This window comes from Heterodontus francisci, chromosome 37 (genome assembly GCF_036365525.1).
Source record: "Heterodontus francisci isolate sHetFra1 chromosome 37, sHetFra1.hap1, whole genome shotgun sequence".
NCBI lineage: Eukaryota > Metazoa > Chordata > Chondrichthyes > Heterodontiformes > Heterodontidae > Heterodontus > Heterodontus francisci.
In genome coordinates this window covers 757,945-770,134 of record NC_090407.1, presented here as the reverse complement: position 1 = coordinate 770,134, position 12,190 = coordinate 757,945, and the positions used below count along the sequence as shown (strand labels likewise).

General features: G+C 45.1%; 1 protein-coding gene across 1 annotated transcript in view; it reads right to left on the bottom strand.

Annotated features, from left to right (window-relative positions):
• The window catches only part of vwa5b1 (von Willebrand factor A domain containing 5B1), a 318,959-nt gene that overhangs the window by 34,375 nt on the left and 272,394 nt on the right, over positions 1-12,190 (bottom strand). Inside the window, exons 16-17 of the mRNA XM_068016745.1 lie at positions 9,415-9,552; positions 6,482-6,616 (exon numbers count right to left, since the gene is read on the bottom strand). Of these exons, the coding sequence (XP_067872846.1) occupies positions 6,482-6,616; positions 9,415-9,552 (273 nt within the window). The remainder of the gene's footprint in view (positions 1-6,481; positions 6,617-9,414; positions 9,553-12,190) is intronic.

Here is a 12,190-nt window from a genome sequence, read left to right as displayed (position 1 = left end):
ATGGAGTTAAAGAGTCATTATGGCACAGAAGGAGGAAATTCAGCCCATCTAGTCCATACCGGCTATGTGCAGAGCAATCCAATCAGTCCCATTCCTCCACTCTATCGCTGTAGCCCTGCATATTTATTTCTCTCAAGTGACCATCCAATTTTCCTTTTGAAATCATCATCTCCACTTTCACCACTCTCGTAGACAGCAAATTCCAGGTCATTACCACACGTTTCGTAAAAATGTTTTTCCTCACATCCCCCAGCATCTCTTGCCCAAGACCTTAAATCTGTGTCCTCTAGTCCTTGTACCATCAGTTAATGGGAACAACTTTTCTTTGTTTACCTTATCTAAACCTGCCATAATCTTGTGCACTTCTATCATATCCCTCTTAATCTCCAACTTAACCTTGCAGCTAAACTCCCTCATCCCTGGAACCATTCTGGTAAATCTCCTCTGCACTCTCTCTCAAGGACCCTCACATCCTTCCCAAAGTGTGGTGACCAGAACTGGATGCAGTACTCCAGTTGTGGCCTAGCCAGAGCTTTATAAAAGTTCAGCATAACTTCCCTGCTTTTATACTCACTACCTCTATTTATGATGCCCAAGATCTCATATGCTTTGCTAACTACTCTCTCAATATGGCCTGCCACCTTCAAAGATCTATGCACATGAACCCCCAGGTCACTCTGTCCTTGCACACTCTTTAGTACAGTGCCATTTAGTCTATATTGCCTCTCCTGACCCCTTCTGCCAAAGTACATACCCCTCACACTTCTCTGTATTAATTTTTTTTCTGTATGTTTCATGGGATGTGGGTGTTACTGGCAAGGCCAGCATTTGCTGCCCATCCCTAACTGCCCTTGAGAAAATGATGATGAGCTGCCTTCTTAGAAGAATAGAACCATAGAAAAGTTACAGCACAGAAAGAGGCCATTCAGCCCATCGTGTCCATACTGGCTGAAAAACCTAGCCACCCAATCTAATCCCACCTTCCAGTACCTGGTCCATAGCCTTGCAGGTTACAGCACTTCAGGTGCAGGTCCAGGTACCTCTTAAATGAGTTGAGGGTTTCTGCCTCCACCACTGATCCGGGCAGTGAATTCCAGACACCCACCACCCTCTGGGTGAAATTCTTTTTCCTCATGTCCCCTCTGATCCTTCTATCAATTACCTTAAATCTGTGCCCCCTGGTAATTGACCACTCTGCTAAAGGAAACAGGTCCTTCCTATCTACTCTATCTAGGCCCCTCATAATTTTGTACATCTCAATTAAGTCACCCCTCCACCTCCCCTGTTCTAATTAACCGCTGCAGTCCATCTGGTGTGGGTCCACCCACAGTGCTATTAGGGAGGAAGTTCCAGGATTTTGATCCAATGAGAGTGAAGGAATGACAGTATATTTCCAAGTCAGGATGGTGTGTGGCTTGGAGGGCAGCTTGCAGGTGGTTGTGTCTCCATGTGTCTGCTGCCCTTGTCCTTTGAGGTGGAAGAGGTTGCAGGTTTGGAAGGTGCTGTCGAAGGAGACTTGGTGTGTTGCTGCAGTGCATCATGTAGATGCATGGTGGTGGAGGGAGTGAATGTTTAAGGTGGTGGAAGGGGTGCTGATTAGAATAGATAGGTGCTGGATGTCTGGCACGGACACGATGGGCCGAAGGGCCTGTTTCTGTGCTGTATAACTCGGGCTGCTTTGTCCTGGATGGTATTGAGCGTCCTGAGTGTTCTTGGAGCTGCACTCATTCAAGCAAGTGTTCCATCACACTCCTGACTCGTGCCTTGTAGATGTGGACAGGCTTTGAAGAGTCAGGAGATGACACACTGGCTGCAGAATTCCCAGCCTCTAACCTGCTCTTGTCATAGAGTCATAGAGTTATACAGCACAGAAACAGGCCCTTCGGCCCATCGTGTCCGTGCCAGACATCCAGCACCTATCTATTCTAATCCCTTATTCCAGCACTTGGCCCGTAGTCTTGTATGCTATGGCATTTCAAGTGCACATCTAAATACTTCTTAAATGTTGTGAGGGTTCCTGCCTCTTTCACCACTTCAGGCAGTGTGTTCCAGATTCCAACCATCCTCTGGGTGAAAAAATGTTTCCTCAAATCACCTCTAAACCTCCTGCCCCTTACCTTAAATCTATACCCCCTGGTTATTGACCCCTCTGCTATGGGAAAAAGTTTCTTCCTATCTAACCTATCTACACCCCTCATAATTTTGTATACCTCAATCAGGTCCCCCTCAGCCTTCTCAGCTCTAAGGAAAACAACCCTAGCCTATCCAGTCTCTCTTCATAGCTGAAATGCTCCAGCCCAGGTAACATCCTGGTGAATCTCCTCTGCACCCTCGCCAGTGCAATCACATCCTTCCTATAGTGTGGGGACCAGAACTGTACACAGTACTCCCGCTGTGGCCTAACTAGCGTTTTATACAACTCTATCATAACCTCCCTGCTCTTATATTCTATGCCTCGGTTAATAAAGGCAAGTATCCCATATACCTTCTTAATCACCTTATCTACCTGTGCTGCTGCCTTCAGTGATCTATGGACAAGTACACCAAGGTCCCTCTGACCCTCTGTACTTCCTAGGGTCCTACCATCCATTGTATATTCCCTTGCCTTGTTAGTCCTCCCAAAATGCATCACCTCACACTTCTCAGGATTAAATTCCATTTGCCACTGCTCTGTCCATCTTACCAGTCCAACTATATTGTCCTGCAATCTAAGGCTTTCCTCCTCACTATTTACAACACCGCCAATTTTTGTGTCGTCTGCGAACTTACTGATCATACCTCCTATATTCACCTCTAAATCATTAATGTACACTACAAACAGCAAGGGTCCCAGCACCGATCCCCGTGGTACACCACTGGTCACAGGCTTCCACTCGCAAAAACAATCCTCGACCATTACCGTCTGCCTCCTGCAACTAAGCCAATTTTGGATCCAATTTGCCAAATTGCCCTGGATCCCATGGGCTCTTACCTTCTTAACCAATCTCCCATGCGGGACCTTATCAAAAGCCTTACTGAAATGCATGTAGACTACATCAACTGCTTTACCCTCATCTACACATCTAGTCACCACCTCAAAAAATTAAATCAAGTTAATTAGACACGATCTCCCCCTGACAAAACCATGCTGACTATCCCTGATTAATCCCTGCCTCTCCAAGTGAAGATTAATCCTGTCCCTCTGAATTTTTTCCAATAGTTTCCCAACCACTGATGTTAGACTCACCGGCCTGTAATTACCCGGTTTATCCCTGCTACCCTTCTTGAATAATGGTACCACATTCACTGTCCTCCAGTCCTCAGGTACCTCTCTTGTGGCCAGAGAGGATTTGAAAATTTGTGTCAAGAGCTCAGCTATCTCCTCCCTTGCCTCACAAAACAGCCTGGGATACATCTCATCTGGGCCTGGGGATTTATCCACTTTTAAGCCCACTTAAACAGCTAATACTTCCTCCTTTTCAATGCTAATATGTTCAGGTATATCACAATCCCCCTCCCTGATCTCTACACCGACATCGTCCTTCTACATAGTGAACACAGATGAAAAGCAATCATTTAAAACCTCACCTATGTCCCCCGGCTCAGTGGCGCAGTTGTTAGCACCGCAGCCTCACAGCTCCAGGGACCCGGGTTCGATTCCGGGTACTGCCTGTGTGGAGTTTGCAAGTTCTCCCTGTGTCTGTGTGGGTTTTCTCCGGGTGCTCCGGTTTCCTCCCATTAGCCAAAAGACTTGCAGGTTGATAGGTAAATTGGCCATTATAAAAATTGTCACTGGTATAGGTAGGTGGTAGGGAAATATAGAGACAGGTGGGGATGTTTGGTAGGAATATGGGATTAGTGTAGGATTAGTATAAATGGGTGGTTGATGTTCGGCACAGACTCGGTGGGCCGAAGGGCCTGTTTCAGTGCTGTATCTCTAATCTAATCTAATCTAATCATACACAGATTGCCACTTTGGTCCTCAATGGGCCCTACTCTTTCCCTGGTTATCCTCTTGCCCTTAATATACTTATAAAACGCCTTGGGATTTTACTTTATCTTGCCCGCCAGTGTTTTTTCATGTCCCCTCTTCACTCTCCTAATTACTTTTTTAAGTACTCCCCCTACACTTTCTATACTCCTCTAGTGCCTCCGCTGTTGTCAGTGCTCTGAATCTGCCATAAGCCTCCTTTTTTTTCCTTACGCAATTCTCTATATCCCTTGACATCCAGGGTTCCCTGGACTTGTTGGTCCTACCCTTCACCTTTACAGGAACATGTTGGCTCTGGATTCTCACTAGTTCCTCTTTGAATGACTTCCACTGGTCTGATGTAGACTTTCCTACGAGTAGCTGCTCCCAGTCCACTTTGGCCAGATCCTGTTTTATCATATTGAAATCGGCCTTCCTCCAATTCAGTACTTTTATTTCCTGTCCATCTTTGTCCTTTTCCATAACTACCTTAAATCTTACAGATCACTATCCCTAAAATGCACCCCAACTGATACTTCTACCACTTGTCCCGCTTCATTCCCTAGGATTAGGTCCAGTACAGTCCCTTCTCTTGTAGGACTTTCTAGGTACTGGCTCAAAAAGCTCTCCTGTATGCATTTTAAGAATTCCGCCCCATTTAAGCCTTTTGCACTAAGACTATCTCAATTGATATTGGGGAAGTTGAAATCCCCTACTATTATTACCCTATTATTTTTACACCTCTCTGAGATTTGCCCACATATCTGCTCCTCTATCTCTCCCTGACTGTTTGGAGTCCTGTAGTACACTCCCTGCCAAGTGATTGCCCCCTTTTTGTTTTTCAGTTATACCCATATGGCCTCATTTGAGGAACCTTCTAAGATATCATCCCACCTTACTGCAGTAATTGACTCCTTGATCAACAGTGCAATGCCACCTCCTCTTTTACCTCCTCCCCTGTCATGCCTGACGATTCTATACCCTGGAATATTGAGCAGCCAGTCCTGCCCCTCCCTCAACCATGTCTCTGTGATAGCAATAAGATCATATTTCCGTGTGTTAATCAACGCCCTCAATTCATCTGATTTACTAGTAAGACTCCTTGCAGTAAAATAGATGCAATCCAGCCTTGCATTATTCACTTGTGCCTTAACAGGTCTGTATTTGCTCTGCCTTCCAGACTGACTCAGTTTTTGTTCTATATTTGACTGCGCATCACCCTCTACTGTACCTCCACTCTGTATCCCATCCCCCTGACAAATTAGTTTAAACCCCCGCCAACAGCACTAGCAAACCTCCCAGCAAGGATGTTGATCCCGTTCTGGTTCGGGTGCAACCCGTCCAACTTGTACAGGTCCCACCTTTGCCAGAAACAGACCCAGTGATCCAGGAAACTAAAGCCCTCCCTCCTGCACCATCTCCTCAGCCACGCATTCATCTGCTCTATCCTCCTATTCCTATACACGCTAGCACATGGCACCGGGAGTAATCCAGAGATTACAACCTTTGAGGTCCTGCTTTTTAATCTGCTACCTAGCTCCCTAAATTCTTGTTGCAGGACCTCATCCCTCTTTCTACCTATGTTGTTGGTACCACTGTCTGACTGTTCACCTTCAGAATGTCCTGCAGCAGCTCCATGACATCTTTGACGCTAGCACCAGGGAGGCAACATACCATCCTGGAGTCATGTTTGCTGCCACAGAAACACCTATCTGTACCCCTTATGATAGAATCCCCTATCACTATAGCTCTCCCACTCCTTTTCTTCCCCTCCTGTGCAGCTGAGCCACCCGTGGTGCCACAGACTTGGCTCTTGCTGCATTCCCCTGAGAAGCTATCTCCCCCAACAGTATCCAAAGCGGAAAATCTGTTAGAGAGGGAGCTGGACCCAGGGGACATCATTTTGTATTTCAGCACCATAATGTTAACAGCAGTATGGATGTACCTTCACCTTCTAGACTGCAGCCTTCCAGGAGGGCAAGTTACCAACACCTTCTCAAGGGTAATAAATTCTGGCCTTGCCAGCCACTCTCACATCCTGAGAATGAATTTTTTCAAAATGATACTGATACAGGTGGGAACCTGAATGACCTCCCAGCACTGCAATGTGGTTTTGCATGGACCTTTCCCGGTTGTTTGATAAGGGTTGTAATCAGAACATAAAACTTGTTTACTGTGATTGCAATCGCTCTTCTTGAATTTGTCTCAAAGTGAACAGATGAACCCAGAGCACCAGCAATTCCAGCAGATTGTTGATTGAAGCAATACTGCGATAAAAAGCTCGAAGGAGCAAAGCTGCTGCACATGCAGGGTTTACAAATTCAGCTATTGAGCACAAAGTCTGAAGGCAGAGGTTTAAGGAAAAGCAAAAATTAGTTTCTACTTTGAGTATTTCAACAGAAATGCCAAGGTTCAAAGGCTCACATTCCTTCTTAATTCAAATGAAGTCCTGGCTGTGAAGGCAGGTAAAGTGGTTTTTAATTAATTCTATGATTGTACCATAGGTAGAATATGAACATTTCAGTGCCTTACATAGAGTGGAAAAACCATCATCAGCCCCATCAGATCCATATTCAGATTGAGAACGGCCGAGACCCACAGAGTAACCCCTGTGCTTCCGACTTCCCGAGTGTGACCTTTGACTGTTCCACTTTGATCCAACACCTGCTGAAAGATTTTAAACAAAATGAGTAAAGTCAGTGTCACCAAAATTATAGCATGTTTCAAAAAACCTCACGTTTAAAGAGAAAGTAATCCATTTGAAATCCAGTTAAAAAATATTCACTTCCATGTGGAAAGGAAACCTGTGTTAGGTTAAACTATCGAATATTACTGCAGCTTGCAAACATTCTGGAATGTGAAAGGGTCATTCTGTAACTAAAGGTGAATACTGCACTGAAGTCCAGAGCAGGATAATCAAAAGTGGGCAATTCTTCGTCAAAAACTTCAGGATTTATCTCAATTTTGACCACTTCCAGTTTGAGTTGCAACCCATTCCATTCTGTTCTTTTCTCCCCTCTGCCTGCATTTACCTGATACCCTTTTGCACAGTATAACTGCACTGCACACTCACAGAGAACATTAAGCTCAAGGTTGGAGAGGGTACAGAGGAGGTTTACCAGGATGTTGCCTGGTCTGGAGGGCATTAGCTATGAGGATAGGTTGGAAAAGCTCGGATTGTTTTCACTGGAACGACGGAGGTGGAGGGGCGACATGATAGAGGTTTACAAAGTTATGAGCGGCATGGACAGAGTGGATAGTCAGAAGCTTTTTCCCAGGGTGGAAGAGTCAGTTACTAGGGGACATAGGTTTAAGGTGCGAGGGGCAAGGTTTAGAGGGGATGTGCGAGGCAAGTTTTTTACACAGAGGGTGGTGAGTGCCTGGAACTTGCTGCCAGGGGAGGTGGTGGAAGCAGATACGATAGCGACGTTTAAGAGACATCTTGACAAATATATGAATAGGAAGGGAATAGAGGAATATGGGCCCCGGAAGTGCAGAAGGTGTTAGTTTAGGCAGGCATCAAGATCGGCGCAGGCTTGGAGGGCCGAATAGCCTGTTCCTGTGCTGTACTGTTCTTTGTTCTTTGTTCCTAGACCTGAAAAACACAGAAGCAATACAATGGGGAGCCAGGGGGTGAGGGGCATAATTTTGGTTAGGACCCAATCCTGTCAGGTTTTTAAAGGTGCACTACTGATTTTACAGCTCTATTGTCATTTATGAGGCTGGGTGGCCATTAGATATAGATGTTATATTGTCATCAAGTTGACACATACACAGGATTTACTGTACTGCACTGAAGATACCAAGGGTACCAACACTTGAGGTTCATTGACCGAACAAAACTCAGTACAGACACCATTAAATGGTGAATGTAGAATGGAGCGGGACAGAAGATGACATAAACTAAAAAGCTGTTAATCTTGGATCTCAAAATCTAAGTTTCAACACTCTGTAGGATGTAAGGTAGACTGAGAGGTAAGGAGTTCCACACTTTTGAAATCCTGGGAGACGAGTTAACATAAAAGAAGAAGATGAGATGAGTCTTGAACACAGTGAAGATATAAAGAGGAGGAAGAGGTTGTTGGATGGTGCACTTGGATCTATTATTAATGATAAAAGAGAAAGAAAATAATAACCTGTAACACTGGTATTTAACAATTCAGTAACAACACTGAATATGTTGCATATCCAGAGATAAACAAAGTAACAATTTTATTGAAATGAATCTATTCTAATACCTGTGACTTTCTTAATAATTCCAGGATATGCATCATGGATAATTATTAAATCTTTGCTCAGCTATAACATTTCTTCAGGAACATTGAGGTTAGGTTGAATATTATTTATTTCTGATGGATTACTAAAATATTATTCTGTCTGTTACTTCCCAACCTCTCAGTCAGCACAGCCAAAAAAGCCCTTAAACTTCACTAAAAGAGCTGTGGACAGCTTTCAACAGGAACAGAATTTCATTCCATTCTGCCACCCAAGATAAACAAACCGAGCTGGATTTTGTGCTGGAGAAAGGGCTCCAGGCACTGGGCCGACAAGGCCCTTTATTCCCCACTGGAGTTTTAGGAGGCGGGATCTCCGTCACTTTAAAGGGAAGTGGATCCCGCCTCCAAGAGCTGCCAGCCAATCACAGAACTGGCAGCTCAGCAGTATCGGCAGCGTCACCGGGAGCGGTGGCCACTGCCGGTACTGCAGAGGCCTTGGACCCAGGTCCAGCGATGGAATCCCGGAGGAAAGGTGAGGCGGGGATGCTGCGGTCAGTCTGGAAGGCCCCAGGAGAGTGGTGAATTGGTTCCCGGTGGGGGTCCTCCGTGGGCCACAAATTGCCCACTAAGGAGGGGCCCCCACCCCACCCCACCCCACTCCCCCCCACACCTCCCCCCCTCCCCACACATCCCCCCCCACACATCACCTCCCCCCCTCATCCCCCCCCATCCCTCCCCCCCACACCTCCCCCCCCACACCAACCCCCCCACTCCCTCCCCCCCACACCTCCCCCCCCACACCAACCCCCCCACTCCCTCCCCCCCTCCCCACACATCCCCCCCCACACCTCCCCCATCCCTCCCCCCCCCGCCCCCCCACACCTGCCCCCTCCCCCCCCACTCCCCCCACCCCACCCCCCCCCACTCCCCCCACCCCACTCCCCCCACTCCCCCCACTACCCCACTCCCCGCCCCCCACTCAGGGCTCATCTTGTTAGGGTTTGAGTGTGTTTGTTGCCAATAATGAAGTGTTTCCAGGGATCATAAAATGCAAAATACTGAAATGGGAATATAAGAAAGTACAGGAGTGGAAATGTCCACCTGACTATATTACCATTCAATCACCCTCAGAGGAAAGAACTGAACTTGTTACACGAAGGATACAGAATGGCATATTTTATATTAATATTGCCCAAGATTGAAGATTCTGTTGAAATTAAGTCAAAGTAGCTCACACCACGACAGTACCTGTATTTGAATATGCTATAATGTTTGGCAGATATCCGTTGTTGTCAAGATACATAGGTACAAAAGCTGTGTACTTGCTAATGATATTACATGCCTTACTGGTGTAAATTGCATTCAGCTGGTATCTTCTTCCAGAACCTGCAATCAAATAGCAAAAATAAAATGCACATATTGGTTTTCTGATCATTTATGTACTGGTAAGATCATTACAGAGAATGATTTTACAGCCACAAGCACTTCCGGTCCCATTATGTAACATTAGTGCAAAATGGGAAACTGAGAACTACTTAGCAAAGCACAGACTCCAGGTCTAGCAGTATTCACCAGGTAAATAACATGTACATAGCATTTCAATCACCCAGTGACAATTCATCACAATAGAGGAAAGTGACACAGCCCACTTGTTCATCAAATAAACTCTGTGGGATCTTCAAGGCTGCCTATCATTTAAATTCAGCTGTGGAATTAGAGTCATTTACAGCACAGAAGGAGGCTATTTAGCCCATCAAGTTCATGCTGGCTTTCTGTAGAGCAACCCAATCAGTCCCGTTCCTCTGCTCTATCCCTGTAGCCCTGCAAGTTTATTTCCTTCAAGTGCCCATCCAATTTCCTTTTGAAATCATTGATCGTCTCCAGTCCCACTGCCCTTGTAGGCAGCAAGTTGCAGGTCATGACCACTTGCTGTGTAAGAAAGTTCTTCCTAACATTTCCCCCGTTGCATCTCTTGCCCAAAGCCTGCAATCTGTGTTCCCTAGTCCTTGTACCTTCAGCTTATGGGAACAATTTTTCTTTGTCTACATTATCTAAACCTGTCATAATCCTGTACACCTCTATCAAATCTCCCCTCAATCTCCTTTCCTCTAAGGAGAACAACCACAGCTTCTCCAACCTAACCTTAGTTAAAATTCCTCATCCCTGAAACTATTCTGGTAAATCTCTCCTGTACCCTCTCAAGGACCCTCACATCCTTCCTAAAGTGTGGTGACCAGAACTGGATGCAATACTCCAGTTGGGGCCTAACCAGAGCTTTATAAAGGTTCAGCATAACTTCTTTTGTACTCAATACCTCAATTTATGAAGCCCAAGATCCCATATGCTTTGCTGACCTCTCTTTCATTATGTGTTGCCACCTTCAAAGATCTATGTACATGCACTCCCAGGTCTTTCTGTCCCTTCACAGTCTTTAGAACTGTGTCATTAAGTCGATTTCATCTCTCCCCATTCCTTCTGCCAAAATACATCATCTCACACTTCTCTGCATTAAATTCCATTTGCCACTTGTCTGCCCATTCTGCTAGCCTATCTATATCCTGCTGTAGTCAATCTGTATTATCCCCATTGTTTGCCACACCACCGAGTTTCGTATCATCGGCAAATTTGGAAATGTTATTCTCTATTCCAATATCCGAGTCATTTATATACATCAAAAAAAGCAGTGGTCCTAGCACTGAATCTTGGGGAACATCACTGTCTACCATCCTCAAGCCTGAAAAACAACCATTTACTACAACTCGCTGTTTTCTGTCCTTAAGCCTATTTTTTTATCCAATTGGACACTGACCCTCCTGTTCCATGAGCCTCAATTTTGTTAACCAGCCTTTTATGCGGTACTTTGTTAAATGCTTTCTTAAAATCCATATAGACAACATCCAGCACATTCCTTTCATCCACCTTCTCTGTTACTTCATCACAAAATTCAATTAGGTTAGCCAAGCACAATCTGCTTTGCACAAATCCATGCTTAATTAGCTCAAACGTCTCCAAGAGTCTGTTAATTTTTTTCCCCTGATTATTGTTTCTAAAACCTTACCCACCACTGATGTTAAACTGACTGGCCTGTAGTTTCTAGGACTGTCTTTACACACTTTCTTGCATAAGGGTGTCACATTTGTCACTCTACAGTCCTCTGGCACCTCCCCCGTATCTAGGAAAGATTGAAAGATTATGGTAAGCCCTTCCACTATCTCCACTCCCACTTCCTTTAGCAACCTGGGATGCAAGCCATCCAGACCAGGCAAATAATCCACTCTAACCATAGCCAGCCTTTCCAGTACATCCTGCCTATCAATTTTCAACCCATCCATTGCCTCTACCATCTCCACATCTACCAATATTTTGTCAGATTCCTCTTCCTTAGTAAATACCGATACAAAGTACTCATTAAGTATTCTAGTCTTGCCTTGAGTCTCGAAGCATATAATCACCCTCCAATAGGCCCTACCCAACCTCTTTCTACAGGCTTACTATTTACATGTCACTAGAAGATTTTTAGGTTCTCTTTTATGTTGACTGCCATTCTATTCTCATATTCTTTCTTCGCCAGTCTTAATTTCCTCTTCACTTCCCCTCTCAACTTATTGTATTTGACCTGTTTCTGACTTGAGGTATTCACCCTCTTTTTGTGTTTCACCACACCTATCTCTCTTGTCATCCAAGGAGCCCTGGCTTTGTTTCCCTTACCTTTTGCCCTTGTTGGAATGTACTTAGCCTGTACCTGACGCATCTTCTCCTTAAATATCACCCATTGTTCTGTTACAGATTTTCCTGTTAGTCTTTGGTTCTATTTTAGCCTGGCTAGATCCCCTCTCATCCCATTGAAGTTAGCCCTATTCCAAATTAGACATTCTACTTTAAATTGTTCCTCGCTTTTCTCCATTACTAGTCTAAACCTTATGATGTGATGATTACTCTTAACCTAGAGTTCCCCCACAGATACTTGGTCTATTTGGTCCCAGCACCAGATCCAGCAATGCCTCCTTCCTAGCTGGACCAAGAA